Source organism: Callospermophilus lateralis, chromosome 15, assembly GCF_048772815.1.
Source record: "Callospermophilus lateralis isolate mCalLat2 chromosome 15, mCalLat2.hap1, whole genome shotgun sequence".
NCBI classification, from domain to species: Eukaryota; Metazoa; Chordata; class Mammalia; order Rodentia; family Sciuridae; genus Callospermophilus; species Callospermophilus lateralis.
The window spans coordinates 86,111,791-86,129,782 of NC_135319.1; the positions used below are offsets into that span (position 1 = coordinate 86,111,791).

At 53.1% G+C, this 17,992-nt stretch overlaps 2 protein-coding genes across 2 annotated transcripts; both read left to right on the forward strand.

Moving 5' to 3' along the window:
* The first annotated feature begins 341 nt into the window (after nt 1-341).
* Nucleotides 342-2,042, forward strand: Hmx3 (H6 family homeobox 3). The gene is made up of 2 exons (XM_077105480.1): nt 342-741; nt 1,369-2,042. Exons 1-2 carry the CDS (start codon nt 342-344, stop codon nt 2,040-2,042), a joined length of 1,074 nt encoding a protein of 357 aa, XP_076961595.1.
* Nucleotides 2,043-12,201: 10,159 nt separating this feature from the next.
* Hmx2 (H6 family homeobox 2) lies at nt 12,202-13,903 on the forward strand. The gene is made up of 2 exons (XM_077105511.1): nt 12,202-12,469; nt 13,350-13,903. Exons 1-2 carry the CDS (start codon nt 12,202-12,204, stop codon nt 13,901-13,903), a joined length of 822 nt encoding a protein of 273 aa, XP_076961626.1.
* The last annotated feature ends 4,089 nt before the right edge of the window (nt 13,904-17,992 follow it).

Below are 17,992 nucleotides of genomic sequence, written 5' to 3' on the forward strand. Positions count from 1 at the left end.
TTTCATCATTAGCATCCGGCGCCGGATTGACGCAGCCCCAAGCCGGGGACTGTTCTTGCTGCCTCCTCCCGGGGAGCTGCAGCCGGCGCTGAGCCGCCTCGCTCCCTCGGTGCCGCGGCAGGGCAGCTCCCCGCCCCTCAGGACCCCTCCCCCATGCGAGCCCGCCCCGGCCCGGGCCTCACCCCGCCCTCCCGCGGCTCGATTTGCGCCCGGGGCGGCCCCCGACTTTGCGCCCCGTAGTTGAGTTCCGTTTATGGTCTGATTTCCGGCCGCTTGCCTGCTCGCTCGGCCGCCCGCCCGTCCCGCTCCCTCCCTCCCGAGGACCCGGAGGAGAGGGGACCATGCCGGAGCCCGGGCCGGATGCCTCCGGCACTGCCAGCGCGCAGCCCCCGCCTCCGCCACCCCCGCCTCCTGCGCCCAAGGAGTCCCCGTTCTCCATCAAGAACCTGCTCAACGGAGACCACCACCGGCCACCCCCTAAGCCGCAGCCGCCCCCACGGACGCTCTTCGCACCGGCCTCGGCCGCCGCCGCCGCTGCCGCCGCCGCCGCCGCCGCAGCCAAGGGGGCCCTGGAGGGTGCCGCGGGCTTCGCGCTCTCGCAGGTGGGCGACCTGGCTTTCCCCCGCTTTGAGATCCCAGCGCAGAGGTTTGCCCTGCCTGCGCACTACCTGGAGCGCTCCCCGGCCTGGTGGTACCCCTACACCCTGACCCCCGCCGGCGGCCACCTCCCGCGACCTGAAGGTACCGACCTCTTTGAATTTTCGTTCTTCTTCCTCCCTCCCCGCGCCTGTCCCATCCCCGCTTGGAGCTGCTTAGCACCGCAGTTCTGGGATCCCCCAACCCGTAAACCCGGTGTTTGGCTAACTTCCTCCTGCCCCTGGCCTGCATCTCCAGCCAGAGCGCTTGGTTGCGCTGTCCGGGAATTCAGTCCCACTTCGTGAGAAAAGAGGTGGAGTTGGAGCCGGGGGCGCGGCGCTTCCCTGGAAAAGTGGCCTCCGGCTTGACTGGAGTGGCTTCGGATGGCCAGGGCTGGAAATACCGCCTGGAAAGAGGGGTTGTCTCGGGAGGACACAAGCGGATGGTGAATCTTTCCGCGGGCCCCTGGCACGGGAGCTCCGGGAATGCAAAGGAGCGGCCCTGCTGCTACTATCTGCTCTCCTATCTTCGGGAGGAGGGGGATCCCAGGACACGGCTTCCCTACTCCAGCCCCAACGGGAAGGAGAAGGCCCACGGGGACGGTTAGGCCTCAAGGAAGGCCCGGAACCTGGAGGCCAGCGCGGGTTGATCCTGCTGGCCCCTGGAGCCGGGCCTAGCTCATGGCTGTGTCCGTGTGCGTGTGTGTGTGCGTTCGTCTGTCTGTCTCCCCAGCTTCGGAAAAGGCTCTCCTGCGAGACTCCTCCCCAGCCTCGGGCACTGACCGCGACTCCCCGGAGCCTCTGCTCAAGGCTGACCCCGACCACAAGGAGCTGGACTCCAAGAGCCCGGACGAGATCATTCTGGAGGAGAGCGACTCCGAGGAAGGCAAGAAGGAGGGCGAGGCGGCTCCGGGCGCGGCCGGGGCGAACGTGGGGGCGGCGGCGGCGACGCCGGGCGCTGAGGACTGGAAGAAGGGCGCCGAGAGTCCCGAGAAGAAACCCGCGTGTCGCAAGAAGAAGACGCGCACCGTCTTCTCGCGCAGCCAGGTCTTCCAGCTCGAGTCCACCTTCGACATGAAGCGGTACCTAAGCAGCTCCGAGCGCGCCGGCCTGGCCGCGTCGCTGCACCTCACTGAGACGCAGGTCAAGATCTGGTTCCAGAATCGCCGCAACAAGTGGAAGCGGCAGCTGGCCGCGGAGCTGGAGGCCGCCAATTTGAGCCACGCGGCAGCGCAGCGCATAGTGCGCGTGCCAATTCTCTACCACGAGAACTCGGCGGCCGAGGGCGCAGCGGCTGCGGCCGCAGGGGCCCCCGTGCCGGTCAGCCAGCCGCTGCTCACCTTCCCGCACCCGGTCTACTACTCGCACCCGGTGGTTTCATCCGTGCCACTGCTACGGCCGGTCTGAGGCCCGAGAGGGGAGGGGAAGGGAGTGCCCGGCCACCTTCCCAGACCCCAGAGGAGACTGGGCCGGGCCAGGGCGGCGAGACGTCCGGCGGCCTTGGGAACGGGGCTTCGGCGCGCTGCCTGGCCTCCCCTCCCCCAATCGGTAGAGTTTTGTAAGTATTTGCAATGTATTTTCGTGCAATTCATCCCTAATGGATTTGAGGCGCTTCTCCTCCTCCTTTTGGTTGTGGTTACTAATTAGGAAAAAGACAACATTCCCAGGTCAAACATTCCCACTAAAAGCTTTTGTAGAGGGTGCAGCCCTTCCCCTAACTTTGCATTGAGCAGTGACTTTTGGGTTTTATTTTTATAGAAGGAAAATAAGCCCCAAACCCTAATCCCTCTAGTTCATTCATTTTCTTTTGAGCGATTTTCAGAGTCCAGAAAGAGAAAGAATTCATGGTAGTGCTTTTATTTCTGGAGTTCTGGGTGTGGTTCTTCCTCCAGTCAGTCACTTCTTGCGTTTTCAGAGTCTGAGCAGCCTCTCGTGGGAACCCCTACTCCTAGCTTTTCTCGCCTTGAGAGGTCTGTGGCAATGAATATCTTCATCTATCTCCCTTTGTGACCAAGAATCCTCTACTGAAGTGTTTAAGGAGAAAAAAACCAAAACAGCCAAAAATCAGAACTCTGAAAATTGAAATAGCTCCACATCTGGCGTAATGTGAATAGTCTTATTTATTAGTAGCGTTTATTTGGGGGAATTTCACTTGTCAGTAAATTATTGATATTACTATTATTACTTTATTCCCTATTTTGAGAGAATGGTTTTGATGTTTTTTTTTTTAAACTTATCTTTTATCCTCTCCTCCTACCTTTTTGTTCTGCAGTAACTATTGTACTTTGACCTGTGCAATACTATACAAAATTTCCTGAGAGCCCTGCTCCTTCCTCTAAGAGGGAAGCAGATCTTTTTGCAGTATAATTGCAGTTATTCATCTAGAAAGAGAAAATTAAGCAGAGGGGAAGAGGAAAGGAAGAAAACAAGGATAGGTAGCAATGTTCAAAGGAGTAAGTTAGGCATACTGGAGCGCTTTAAGTGAAGGACAATCAATTTAGGAGAATTTTAACTTATTTGATAAATGTACAGATTTCTTGTAAAATTCACCCTCAAAATCCGCAGGGCTCCTTGCTCTGCCATCCAATCTCGTTTTCTTTCTGTCGGCTACACCTGTTGTTCTGCAGTAGTTTGTTTCCCTTCATCCCCCTCTTTTCCTGGGTTCAGACCCTTTTTAAGAAAATGAAAAAACCCACAAAATATTGTTACACTTAATGTTGTCGTGAAACTGAATTAATTAAAAGGAAAAGAACGAAGTTTTCATGTTGCCAGAGTGTGTAACTTTGGATGATTTTTCCCAGAGCAGGTGTCTCTTTTCTGTCTCCCTCTGGCTGCCTCTGAACTAAGTCCGACCTGGAGGCACACCCCTATAATCCAGCAGGCGGCGGAGACAGAGGCGGCTTTGTTCGCGACCAGGGGCGCTCTCTCCCCAGTATCTTCCGCGGCTTGAAGTGCCTTGGGAGTAGGGAAGAATGGGGCGCGAAAGGGAAAAGGCCTAGGTTTATCTAGCTTGAGAAATTGAGCAAAGCGACAGCTTCGAGCTTAAAGACGGTATTTTTAAACGCAGAGCTACAGCCTAGCGTTTTGTTCCCAAACCACTGTTCCTTCAAGAGTCGCGACTTTCTGGGCAGAGGGTCCTTGGGATGTCTGGCTAGGAGTGTCCTGGCTCTGGTTGTTTCAGGGGTGTTGGGGGGAATGAGGGGGTGAATTGAGAATTTAGCTTCTGGCCTGAGGCCAATTGCCAAAACCACCTGGGAGACCCGGGCCTCGGCAAGCCCTCTGGGGAAGCCCACCAACTCTTGGCATGGCAGCTCCCACTTCTAGGGGAGGGAGCTTCAGCAAGGCTTAGGAGAACTGCCGCCGCTGTGGCTGCTTGGAATTGGGCGCTGTCCTCATAGGCCAAGTGCCGGGGACCAGAAGCCATCTAGCTATGATAGCCGCAATGGAGAGAACCGTGTCCCCTCCCGGGCAATCTTTCTCTGTCCACCGGTGCCCAAAGCATCGAGGACAGCCTTTCCGTGTCCCCTGTCCTGGCCAGCGCCAAGCTAGCCGCTCCCGCGGGCTGCTGGGCGCCGGCCCACCACTTCGCTGATGGGCAGCTGGAGAGGGAGGCAGCTGCCTCCTGGAAGAGCTGGTCGGCCCAGGGGAAGCCAGGTGCTTGGGAGGTCCTCGCCAACCAGCGTGGTTGCCTGCCTTCAAGCTGAGGGTGTCACTGCATACTCCTGGCAGCGCAAGTTTGAAGCTGGGGAGCCGAAAGGGGGAGATGAAGAACCCGAAGCTAAGAAGATTTCTGAGAGCACGCGGCAGGACACCACCGCTGGGGAGCGCCTGCCTGCGCTGCCTCCTTCCAGGGCGTTCCAAGCTCCTCAAACTCAATCGTCACAATTGAGTCTACTGTGGCTGAAATGTGGAGTATCGTTTTCCGTTGATGGAAAACTGCTCCCAAATAAACCGGCATGCGTATTTATGGCAAAATTTTAGCCCGGACCCCAGTGAAGATAGATTTCCCTTTATTTCCCTCTGGTTTGGAATAAAAACGAGGGCATGTGTCGTAAATGAAAAATAAACAGAAATTCGGGGTCAAAATATGTCGTTCCTTGTGTTACCTGCAAACATACTGATGGCTTTTACTGTTGGCAATACTAACTGCCGGACAGGCCAGTAACAGCTCATTAAAAATGATGTTGCAATAGCAAACACGTCCTTTGACTTTACAGCCAGAACACGATGTTATCAAACGCCAAGAAAATACTTCTTTATTTGTTTGGATTCTAGAAAACGGTTCTTGACTGACCAGGTCTTTACAAAGTCAAGAAATAACTGGTTCTCCACAAGCACAGTTTATCCTTTGTCCTGCTCCCAGAAGCCTCCCTTTCCCTTCTGTTGGGGAGCTCTGCTGCCCTAGCCAGAGCTCTCCTCCCTAGAAATATGGTGCCTCCCTGGGGGAGGAAAGTGATGTCTATGTGGACTGGGTTCTGGCAGCTGTGTGAGCCTAGAAGTGGACCCAGGTAGGAAACCTCCTTCTCTGGCTGGCCTGGCTGCAGTTCTAGTATTTCTCCCAGGGCAAGACACATTGAGCCAGGGTACAGGGATGTGGAACACAGAAGTCACTCTGACTAAGAAGCATCCTAACCTCAACTGCAGGTTGTTCTGAGGCTTTCCTATCAGGAGAAGCCAAGAAACCACTTGATGGGACTGTCACATCTGAGGAGCTGACTGGTGTCATCTTATTCCCCTACCCAGAGAGCCTCCCAGCCCAAACTTCTGCAAAGGAACTACTAAAAGGGGTTGGGGTTGGGGCAGAGTGACAGTGCCTTCTGAGATTCCTCCTGCGCATTCCATAGGGGAAGTCAGGGCAGTGCATGTCTAGGACACTGAACAGACACCCTGACTTTATCCTTTGACTTTATCCTTCAGATTTCGGAACCCAATCTGCCTACCCTAATTTCTGATTCTTCCTGATCTGCACCTCAACTAATCTTCAAGCCTCTGCAATCTTCATTTTGCCTCTAAATCCTTTCTATATGATCCAAAGAGATACCCATGTAAACAACACAGGATGCTCTCACACTTGACATAAATGCTACACACACACACACACACACACATTTATACTTCCTAACAGACAACATATCTGTAGGCTTCTAGCACACACACCATGTTAGTTTAGCATCTTCTCTGTGACAAAGGCACATAGTTGGACACTCTGTTTGAGGTGACCCCGGCAGCTGGTTTTCTCCAATGGCATCAGGATGAGGCAAACTGGGAAGAATCCTGGGAAAGGATTGGGGGGGGCGGTCCTAGTGGTTCCTGAAAACCCCTGGGAATGTTTGTGCAGCCTCCTCATAAGCCATCTGGTCAACTAGTGGAGCTGGCAACTACCCACCATGGATTTTCTGCTACTATGGTCCAAGACTTCACTCAGAACCGAGGTCCCCACGGTGCTGGTGCTGGGCTCCTCGGTTCTCTGTGGCTTTGAGCAGCGTCTCTAGGCCCTGGGAGACCGGCAGAGCCAGCGCCTGAACTGTTTCTGTTAGCAACACAGATGTATTTCTTTTATTTGGTAGTAAATAGTGTGGGTGTGTGTACATCAAACAACGGCAAGACAGATATAAACTGCCTCCCTGCCACTGGCACTCATTCTGAGCAGGACGCCCCTTCGGTTCCAGGCGGGTCAGAGCCAGAGGCCACATCGGAGAACCCCAAAGCGCACTGGTCTCCTCGTCTGAGTCCGGAAGTGGAGCTGGGAGAAACAGGAGAAGGCAAAAAGGTCGGTGGGATTTGCTTTCCTTTCTAGGGCTCCACGCTGAACAAACGAGATGAGGGCGGAGGTCTCAACCGCGGGGTCCCCTAGGGCTGCTAAGACGGCAGCCTTCCAGCGCTTTGCTGAGGCCTAGCAATATTGTTTTCCTGGGCCAGGTCCATTGGTCCAGCTTTCACCCCTTTCGCCTGTATAGACCGGACATCTTGGCTGTCCAGGACTGCTTCCGTGCCGGCCCCCTCACCCCCACCCCAGCTGGGTGGAGCCGTCCTGCCTCTGCAGGTCGTCCAGGATCAGTGACCCAGCTGGGGGCCTTTCTCCCTTAACAGTCCAAACTTAGACTCCGCAGAGTATCTAGAAGACCCCCCTACGCCCCGCCCCATTGGTCCGCGTGAGACGGGGCCAAGGCTCAAGAACCACGACTCCCCGAGAAATCCCTCCAGCGGCCAGGCAGGCTCAGTGCGCAAGGCGGGCACTGGCGAGAGCACCTGACCCGGCAGGAGCTATCCTGGAGGCTCCTCCTCTCAGCTTCCCGCCCACTGGCCGGCCGCCTCTAGGGCTTGTGCAGGTCCTTCTGACTTTAGGGCATAAGCCATCCTCAACTCTTGGGTGTATGCTTCTGGAAAAGTGAACGCCTGTGTGCGCGCAGGTGCCTGCGGTTTCCGTGTGCAGAGAGGATGGCGTTGACCTTTTGATCTGAAAACAAGGAGGGGGTGGTAGTGGAAGAGAGGAAAGATCTGTGAAAATAACTGTGCTGAGTATACTTTGGAGCACTGGCTGGTACCTCCGACAGGGATCCTAGGTTAAGACTGGGGATGCACTTTTCCCCCAGCTTGTTTCTCCTGCGGAAGTACTTTGAAGGGGGGATGGGGTGGGCAGCGACGTTTGAGGCGGCAAAAAAACCTTAATTCTCAGTGGAACTAACACACCCCCCCCCCTCGGCATTCCCCTCCCCGCTTGGGAATCCTCCCACACACTTCCAACTCCCAGACTCCACACTGTATCTTAGGAGCGTCTGGGCATTTTCAGAGACCCCGGCAAGGGATGGCTGGAAGCCGCAGCCTCCCTCCTTGGCGAGTTGCGGGGAGGTGCATGCTGGTAGTACTCGCCCAGATCCTTCCCTTGGCTGCTGCTTCAGGCTGCTCCAGGAGTTGCCTCTCGCGGGGGAAATTGTCCAAAGTCTGGGTTGCAGGTATTCCAAAAAGATCCCTTCCGGTTGCGTTGAATGGAGAGGAAAAGGAGATGGGGGAGAGTTGTAGAGCGAGAGCGAAGGAGAGAGTGAAGGAGAGAGCTGTGTTGCGCCCATCACCCAGGCAGGAGCCGCGAGGTGGAGTCACCTGGTGTGTCTCACCCCAGCGATAGTGTCTTAAAGAAATATAAAGAATCTCCATCTCTGGTGAGCTCCTTCGCTGCCCTCGCCCCCCTTGGTGATGGAGTACACGCATCAGATTTTCATCAAAGTTCTATTAAGTGAAACATAGGTTGCAGGGCACCCTTTGATTGAAACAGTTTAAATTTTAATTGTGTTTTTAATTTGACATATAGTTGCAGAAAGGAATGACACTGCGTCGCCAAGGGGCGGTCGATTTTCTTAATTTCTCCCAGAGGAATTGATGAGTCTATCAGGCCACTAGATTGGAAACCCATTAAAGCTCTCTGGTTAGGCTGTTAATTGGAACTTGATGGATGTGGGAGGGGGGGTGTCAGGACTCGGCTATGCTGATCCAATCTTCATGACTTTCTGTTTTCCAATAAATTACACAATTCATTTTTCAGCCGCAGATTACATAAATTGTACACCTCTGGGGCTCTCTTTTTCAAATAGGGAGCCCTTTTCCCCAAAAGCCTATTGCGAGATGTCATTTGCACCAAAGAACGAACAGCAGAGGCCCTTGAATGAAAATCGAAACATAATCAACGTTTATACTTAGAAAATTTATTGAGATCATTTTCTCTGGTATTTCCTTATTTTAAAGTTTGGACGCGCCATATATCATAATCCACTCGCGTAAAGGCGAGGGGGGGGGGAGGCTGTGTTTAATATTTATCGAAGCTTGATTCCAAGATCAAACTTGTTTATGACTTCATCTGTCATTTCAGAGGGAGCCTTCTTCCACTATTACCCGGCTCAGCCAGCCTATTTCCCGACCGCCGCAGAGCAGAGAGGATCAATTTTTATTAGGCTCCTCGGCAAGTTTGCTCTGGGCCGCTTTAATATTGAGCAGTGGCATAATCTCAGGACCTAAACTTTAAGCGTTCTTTCAGTCTTGGAAAGTTTATCATTCCTTGGAACCCAGTTATTCCTTATTCCTAGGAGGGTGTGAGGGGGGGCGATCCCAGAGACGCGGAAGGCAACCCTCCAGGGGGTCGGCTCCTAAACCGTGCAGTAGGAAGGGGCGGAGCTACCCCGAGACTAGGAGGGTGGGGCAGGGTGTGGGAGTGGTACTGAGTTGAAGGATTGCAATACTTGGGGATAGAGAGACCCGGTGTCAATGGGTGGTGGTTGGTACATCTGAGTTCCTGGGAGTGGGTTTTGCAGCTACGCTGGGCCCAGGAGAGGGCGTCTACGGGCCTCTGCACTCTTGGTGATGAGATCTCCGAAAGGGGTGGCTACGAAAATAGTGTCTTCACCCTTTGGACTCCTGCATTGTGACTGCCGTGGGTGCTCCAGGACCACTGGAATCGAGGAGAGCACCGGAGAGCTGCAGCCCATGGGGCGGCAGAGTGGAAAGTCTGCTCTGTCTCCACTGGCTCCACTTTGGGCCCACCACCATTTTCCTGGCTGGGAGGTGGGGACCGGGGACGGAACCTTTGTTGAATGAATGCGTGTGAGTAAGCATTTGTGCTCCAGGCTTAAAACGTGCCGGGTGTGGGGGCGAAGGAAATACCCCTGTGAGGACCAGACTCTCAATGCGAACAGGAGACAGGGCTGGAGGAATACTACCCCAGATGGCTCCTGTTGACTCCCCAAACCAACCCAGAGCGGGAAATGGGGTCACAAGACCTCCTGGTTTTCCAGTTTGAGTCCTCCAGCCCGACTACCCTAGTGGGCTTTCCATTCTCTTGCAGGTCTCAGAGCTGCTTATCTGAAGCCCACCTCAGAGGCCAGGACGCTGCCTCCCTTCCCTGAAAGATGTCAACTCCTTGGGCTCTTGACCCCATGCATAAACCAGCCCTGCTAGTGTCCTGGGTCTTGCCTTTCTACAAGCTCAATGTCAATGCCCGCTCTTCTCTCCCAGGGGGCGGGGCATCTGAAGTGGAACAACTTTGAGCGTGGAGCTTGCTTTCTCTGCTTGACCTATTCACTTTCTCTTCTGAGCCTCAGTTTCCTCCTCTGTATGATGTGTGTGTGTGTGTGTGTGTGTGTGTGTGTGTGTGTTGGGGGGGGGTGTGCATCACGTTTGCTCTGAAGATTAAAGTGAACAATGTCAGGCGCTCCCAGCATGTTCCTGGCACCAACTACTAGCTAGCGCAGAAACGTTGAAACCAACTCTACCTCCCCCAACCCTGAGCTTTCTTCCCCAGCGGAGTAGCTGGCTCTGCTGCCCAAGTGGACTGGCCATTTCCTTCCAGGGATTGCCTTGGCTCAGGGTGCGAGTGAGAGGCAGGGGATTAGCGAGAGTCGGACATTTCTTTCCTTCAATTTCCCCTCTACCCCACAAATGAGCGGGAGCGCGCCGGAGGGGCTGTGAGAAGAACCCGGAGCCTGCGCCGTGGTCGCGTATAGGAGGACTCACAAATTGTATTTCAGCATTGGGTCCTTCCGGGTTAATGAGCTGACACCATGATTAAAGCTGACCATTTGTAATGTGTCTCGACCCCGCCGCCGAGCCCTGAAGAGGTTAATGCGGTGACGGAGGCCGGCACCTGCCCCTCGCCAGCCTCCCGGGCCGCGGCGCACAGACCCTGGCCCCCTCCTCCCCGCCTCCCCCTGTCCCGGCTGCGCTGCTGACTCCTAATCAATTAGCCCATTAACGAGCCCTTCGAGGAGTTAAGTAGGGAGTTCTGCCACTGGCAGGGCCGCAGTGGTTACTCACCGCGGCTAATGATATTATAAGCGCTTTACTCAGCCCGGGAGCAGTGAGGGAGAGGAAGGAACTGCATCGTCATGGTGTGGCGTCTGGACATTCGTGGGGACTGATTCCACAGTATCTTCTCACTCCTGGCTGTTTTGGGGTGCACCTTAGAGACAGCTCCAACCTCTTGGCTGAGCAGTTGGAAGTGCAGCCAGAGCGTAGGATTAGCCTGGGCGCTTGGGCCTTGCCTTACCCCAATTTCGGTAAAAACTAGTGTAGAGGACTGTGACCCCAAGCCTTTTTGATTATAAAGTGAGTGATTATAGATCAGATAATAGCTGTTCTAGGAACTATGGAGCAAGAGCCGTAACTCCAAAGGGGCCTGTGAGAAGGAGGGAGGGAACAGGGAACCCTGGTTTATTCACCACCACGTGCCAGCTTTGGTGTTGGACATCTGAATCTCATCACATCCTCTGCGAAGTAGGCAATTACTTCCCTCGATTTTAGGAAACGGAGCCTCCGAAAGTTATAAGTATCTCGCCCAGCCTAGTTGAGTGGACCCTGCAAAAGTCCAAAACTGGGTCATCATAACTACCTCCTTCCGTTCCTTTCCCAGGAAAAAGTGTTTCTATTTCTCTAGCAATTACAAAGACCTCCAATAGTCAACGAAAAAGAGATTCATCTCTGGCATGGGAAGGCGGGTCGGCCGCTGCTCAGTAAAGGTTTAGGAAGTAACTACTATGTGCTACTAGCGCTCCTACTGTAGGCTTTCTGGCGCTATTCCATCCATACCTGGGTGATCTTCAAAACCGAAGAAGGAAGAGATACTAATGAGTTCATTTCACCTGAGGTCAGAGACGCTTTGACTGAGACCAGACTTGTTCAAGCCAGCTCGCTGGATGTAATCGGTGTTGCTGGGACTTGAACCGGCATCTCTTGACGCGCGATCTGGGGCTTCTCCATCTCCCGCCCCCAAAATCATCTAGCCCGGTTGGCCCGGGTAGGGATGGGATTTGCAGGCGAGGAAGGGCAGAAGTCTGATCCTGGGGCTCCCTGCTACGCTCAAGCAAACAGCGTCAATCAGACCCAAGCACTTAACCCTCTCCACCCCCAGGAGGGTCGCCAAGTGACAGCTCTGCCAGTCCCTCTGGGGTTGGAAGGGGTGGAGGACTGGGGAGTGTGGTGGCAGCCTCTCGGAGGCCCTCGGAGGCGCGAAGATCTGTTGCCTGCGGCAGTGGCAGGCCATTCCAGCCCGGAGCCCCGCGCTGTCCCCGTCCCTGAAGAGGCAGGGATCCAAGTAGATACCAGGACCTAGGCTGGAATTTACGCGGCTTTCGGCCCTTAGACGCCCCTGGCTGGACAGATTCGATGCCGGCCGGGTTCGTGCCGTACTCTAGGGGCTCTCCCGCACTGAGTGCGGGGCCAGAGCTTTTTGAAAATTTCCGGGGCAGCTCTGCGGCGCTGCGATTGGCCGCGTTCCGGTAACCTCTATGCAAATGAGGCCGCGCCGCCTCCGCGCAGCCGGAGACCCCGCTAGCTGGTGGGCGAGGAAGGGGCATTTGCACTGGGTCTGGGCGGGCGGACCTAGAGCCGGGCGGGCAGGGACCTCCGCGCAGCCGTCCCGTACCCGCGTGTCCCCTGCGCGGAAGGGACACCCCACCAACCTCCCCGCCCCCTCCCCCTAGCTCCCCTCTCCGCCCCTCCCCCTGCCTGCCTGTCTGCACCACCTTCCGCCCAGATCGTCTCTAAAGGGAGTTCTTGGTTTCCTCCGATTTCTTATGAACCCAGGATGGGCAGCAAGGAAGATGTGGGCAAGGGGTGTCCGGCTGCCGGTGGCGTCTCCAGCTTCACCATCCAGTCCATCCTGGGCGGGGGCCCCTCCGAAGCACCGCGGGAGCCCGCCGGCTGGCCAGCCAGGAAGCGCAGCCTGTCGGTGTCCTCGGAGGAGGAGGAGCCGGACGACGGCTGGAAGGCGCCCGCTTGCTTCTGCCCAGACCCGCACGGCCCCAAGGAGCCAGGCCCCAAGCACCACCCCCACATCCCTTTTCCTTGCCTGGGTAAGGATCTCACTCTGCAGTCTGGCAGCGAGTGAGCGCTAGGGGAGCGAGGCTGCGTGCCCCGTCATGACTCCCCCTCGGGTCAGATCTTTGGCCGCTGGGGGTCTGGGGCCGAGGGGAGGGCACAGCAGCCTGGCGGTGGCTTCTCGGCCCTGGAAAGCTCGGGAGGAGAAGGATAGCACACCCACCGCGCGGCTTGGGCTTCGTGGGGAAGGTCGGGTCGGAGAGAGTGTGGACCATAGAGGTCTGGGCACCTGGTTGGTTGTACACAGGACTGTGTGCTCAATCCCGTTGCACACAGGATACTTTCTTTCCAGACAGGTGGTCTGCAAGTCGGGTCTATATGTTCTGTCTCTACTGCATTCTCTGCTCTGCCCGCCCCTTCTGTCTGTGTCTCCGACTCCTCTCGGAATGATTAGCACTCTAAGATGATTGACAATGGTGCGTTTCAGAGACGGGGTTCCTCTTTACATTTGAGGAAGGAGATCCCGAGTTGGTCCTTAGCGTGATTTCTAAACAAATGGCCTGTGAAATGAGGCTGACCTATTTAGCTGGAGGAAGTCTTCCAGCTCAGTTATAACAAGACAAACTCACCTTTATAATGGTAACGTTCCCCCTCCAGGCCTCCTCTCCCTGCTGCCACCTATCCTTTAATAAGGTAGGAGCAAAGAGACCCCAGACTCCAATAGCTGGGTCCTTCTTCTGTAGCTTTTAAAGGCGGAGGTGCTGGGTTTGGGGTGCTTGTTAGAGGGAGAAGAGGAGGAGTTGGTAACTTGGGACCAAGATTGCAGACTTCTGCCAACACTCTAGTCCTGGGAAGAGTTGTGAATCTCCAAAGCTCTTCAACTCCAAGGCCTTCCTGTCTGTTCTTATTTCTCAGGTACTCCGAAGGGCAGCGGAGGCGCAGGGCCGGCGAGCTCCGAGCGTTCGCCTTTTCTCTCTCCTTCGCATCCGGACTTTAAAGAAGAGAAAGAGAGGCTTCTGCCGGCGGGCTCTCCCTCCCCGGGACCGGAGCGGCCGCGGGACGGCGGCGCCGAGCGGCAGGCGGGCGCGGCCAAGAAGAAGACGCGCACCGTCTTCTCGCGCAGCCAGGTGTACCAGCTCGAGTCCACCTTCGATATGAAGCGCTACCTGAGCAGCTCGGAGCGTGCGTGTCTCGCCTCCAGCTTGCAGCTCACCGAAACCCAGGTCAAGACTTGGTTCCAGAACCGCCGCAACAAGTGGAAGCGGCAGCTCTCGGCAGAGCTGGAGGCGGCCAACATGGCGCACGCGTCCGCGCAGACTCTGGTGGGCATGCCGCTGGTGTTCCGGGACAGCTCGCTGCTGCGCGTGCCGGTGCCACGCTCTCTCGCCTTCCCCGCGCCGCTCTATTACCCCAGCAGCAACCTCTCGGCCTTACCGCTCTACAACCTCTACAACAAGCTCGACTACTGACCCACCTGCCCGCGCGCGCCCACTCTCCGGCTCGCCCGGGACCTCTTCGACTGCCCCGGAGCCCGGTGCGGGCTGCACCCTTCACAGGCCTCCGGAGTAAAGCGACGTAATTCCAGAAATATTAAGAAATACACCATGTGTATTCATTATCTCTTATTTATGGCCTCCGCCCTACTTTTTGTTTTATTTCGGGTATTTATCGGTATTCCTCAAACCAGATTGCCTGCTTTCTACCCAAATGAAACCAACACGCTTAGAAAACCACTTTGGAGAGGGATATTCTCGGGTGGTGATGGGAAAAGGAGTTTTGGCCAGATTGGCTTTGATTGGTAGAAAAAATCAGAAAAATACCAACGAAACCAGGTATACTCTCCCCACGATGTATACACCTGTACATATGTACATGCACACACGCTCGGCCAAGCCAGGCCCTCAGGGGCTGTGGACAATGATCTAATAATCTCTTTTCATTTCCTTCATCCCGAGGATGGGTAGGGGCGAAATGGGGAGAGTTCCGATCTGTAAATATTTTTAAAGCGGAGAAAAAAAAATAAAACATTTTAAACATCCTTGCTAACTTTGAAGGGGTTAATTGCCCAGCACGACAATGCGCGGAAGGTTTCCTCCATTTTCCATGGTAGAGTTTACAGGCGTCTGCAAAGATCGGACTCGCACCACGTGGAGGGTGGGGCCGGGATCGGGGGCTAAAGGTCTGGGTATAGCCACTGCCGAGGCCGCACGTGGCTAGAACTGCACATTCCCTCCCACCCCCATCCAATTGCGCAGAATCCCAGTGCGGGCTGGGGCTCACTTCGGAAGGAATCCAGCTCCAGAGCCCGCGGGGAGAAAGACAAAGGCCGGGAACCGGTCTTGCTGCTGAAGTAGTAGCCTTCCCGGATTGGGCCAGGCCAGGGCGCGAGGAGCACCCTGCACCGTGATCTTCTTGGACTTGGCTGAAGCAGGGCGCGCAACGATGTGGCTCAAGCTGTGCAGAGTGCCTCCTCTCCTCGGGTGTAGGGCAGGGGGCAGCGTTAATCTGGTGAAGGGTCTGCTTGTCGCCCTTAGCCCAGCGCCACCAGCTTGCAATCACGCACAGTTCCCGGGCCCGTGAACAGATTGTGACCCGCGCGGAGCGGGAACTGAATGCGGAAAGGCCGCTTTTCGGCCAAGGAGGGCTCCGAGGCCCGAAAGAAGGCGCAGGAGACAAATGCTCTTCCCACACTCTTTTGTTAATAGTTTGCACAGTGCGTGGCTAAATGGCTGGGTCACCAGCCAGCATGCTGCTGTTTCTGAATTGAAAAGTGATGCGCATAAGAGGCGCCCACGGGCTTCCGTGTCCAGACACCTGCCACCACGTTGAGACTGGGAAGATGCTGCCTGGAGAGAATATCCGCCAGAAGAATAGCCGCCAGAGAGGTGCAAATCGCAGACCCTCTCTCTCCTGTTAAATTGCAGCCACCTGTTCCTTATAAAGCGTCAGAAAGCAAAGCATTAGCTTGGTTCAGCAATAAGTAGGGCGAGCTCCTGCCTCCAGCCAGCTCCATCTTAAGCTGGTACTAAAGAGCTGGGAGCTCACAGCTCCAAGCTCCATCTCACCCCCTAGAAGGGAAACATTTCGGTGAGAAACTTGTCTTTTAGAGCCAAGAAACATAGAAATTATCTGCATTTTGTGAAAATACACAGAATATCTGTAAATGTTTATGTGATCCACAGTATTCTGTGTAAAATATTTGACCAAAAAGATCTGCTGTTACATTGACCTTTTTTACTTTTCACATTCATTTTCATAGAAATCACAACTATTTCAAGGTGAAGTCAGGAAGAATATTACCCAAGGATGAATCTGCCAATACTAGGTTGGTTCAATTGCATTTACTGCATTTTAACTGAGTTCAGGTCAATACATATTTCCTGGGCCCTGAAACATACCGAGAACCCATTCTAAATTTTGGGTGATCAGAGAAAGAAAACAAGTTTCACGGAGGATCCATTTTCTGACTTTTTGTGTACACATATTTATTTCACTGAAGTTCTCTTGCTCCAGATAATCCTCTTTAAATTGTTTTCCTCTTACAGTTGCTATTTGAATATTCCATGCAGAAACAACCAAATGACATCCAAGGAACTTCTTGTATAGGGATATTCCATCCATAGCATTTTGTTTGCATTTCAGTAAGTTAGTTACAGTTTGAAGATGGTTTTAATAATATTGATGGGTTTTAATAACATTTTCCTTAGGCTTGCTTCTTTAATAGGAAGTGGTTTCCTCCCCTAGTCACCGAAGGCATTTAAGGAGAAAGTTTGCCTTGGCGATTTTAGGGAATGACCCTTTTACAGTTTATCTTATATAATGTATATTTCACCCATTTTCTAATCCAGGATTTAGCTGTGATAGATGATCTAACCGTGTAATTACGTTCTAGGAATTTCAGTTAACTCTAACACACATGTACATATAGAACTTTGCATTTGGATTTAAAATGATCAAGACTCCATTGTTGCCAGATTTCCTATCTCAAGCCTATCAATTCATTTGAATAATAAGCCAAATCATCAGTCTCCTTTCAGGATCTAAACTGATTTAAAAGATTGACGTTTCTTAAAACTCAAATTGAGTCGGGCTGCAACTGCATGCCCAGAGGGACCTGAATCATACACTGGATAATGAAATACACTTAGATTTTGTTAGTGGATAATTTATGCTCAGAATCTCGAAACACTAATAGAATTAAACAACTGGGAGAGGGAACCAATAAGTCAGGAGATAAAATTATTTAGCTTAACTTAGAATGGAAGTAAGACACTACATTTGAAATTATTCAACTTGCCTATTAACTTGTTGAAAGAGAAGAAATAGAGAAACAAAAACTAGGCCTGGTAAGGAAGAAGGGCAAGAATCTTTTAGCAGTAATATCAATGTAATAAGTAGAAGGGTTGTCATTGTACATGTTTATTGTCAAAAATCTTAAGAAGTGCATTCATTCAGAGTGCGAATGCATAAAGATCAACAGCTCTCTCTTATTAATGTACCTTAAAAGTTAAACATTTTAACCCCAACAATTACCTCCTGCTTCATACAAAATTATATAATAAAACTTTTTTCTTAAAAAGGTAGTGAAAAAGAGATCATAGAATATAGATTAAATTGAAAAATTTCAGTAAGACTTTGAGGCTCAACAGTAACTCAGTTACTGAATTCTATTGAATAGGCATTAATTTTCTTTAGTTGAGATGAAATAATTTCTCATTACTGAAAAGCTTCTTGGTGCTCTGTATTTCTGGAGGACTCCAGAAAAAATGGGAGCAAACAGCCTGAAACCTTGTGGAATAGCAGGATATGGTGGAAGGGAAGAGGCTTGTCATTGCCCTTTGAGGATCCATGACAAACCTATCTCTAGAAGCTGTTTGAGCTGTAACACATTGCAGAGTATTTGTTTACTAGTCTGTCCATCCTTCTGGATACTGGGAGTTCCTTCAGGACAAAGACTAGTCTGATCAAATACATCTTCCCAGAGCCTTTCATCAGGGCTGGCATGCAGTGGATGCTCAATAAGTTCATAACTTCATAACGATGGGGTGAAGAGGTAAAACAATAAAGACGAGATTCTATGGGGTGGGCAGAATTTAAGACAATGGGAAACGTGAGACCTGGTTGATAGTAGAAACGCCAGGAAAATGAGAAAGAATCAAGGCAAAATAGGGCAGTTGATCAGAGCAAGTATTTCCTCTCTATTTCAATTTCTGGTTCATTTTACAGACGTATACACGCCAAGAAGAGAACGATTTAACTCTATAGGAGTATTGACCAAAAAGGGATTCTTGAGTCTGAGTGATTACGGGGGAGGAGGGCGCCACTGGCGAACCTTAAGACCTACTTTCCCGCCTACTGTTCAGAGCACAAATAGGGCATCCGCCCGGTGGAAACTACACCACCCAGGATGACACGCACAGGCGTGGGCGGATAAGAGCGCGTCTTTGGCGCGATGCTACTTGGGAGTTGTAGTTTGTGCTCCTACAGCGCGAGTTCGGGGGTCTCAGCGTGCTGGTAAAATGAGACCACGTGATCGGAAAAACCGCGGTTTCCCTTTG

Bases quoted from the DNA above. Each gene is read 5' to 3' on its own strand.
- Hmx3 (XM_077105480.1), top strand. From the start codon at position 342: ATGCCGGAGCCCGGGCCGGATGCCTCCGGCACTGCCAGCGCGCAGCCC. The intron at 742-1,368 runs GTACCGACCTCT...CTGTCTCCCCAG, and splicing joins CCACCTCCCGCGACCTGAAG to CTTCGGAAAAGGCTCTCCTG.
- Hmx2 (XM_077105511.1), top strand. From the start codon at position 12,202: ATGGGCAGCAAGGAAGATGTGGGCAAGGGGTGTCCGGCTGCCGGTGGC. The intron at 12,470-13,349 runs GTAAGGATCTCA...CTTATTTCTCAG, and splicing joins CATCCCTTTTCCTTGCCTGG to GTACTCCGAAGGGCAGCGGA.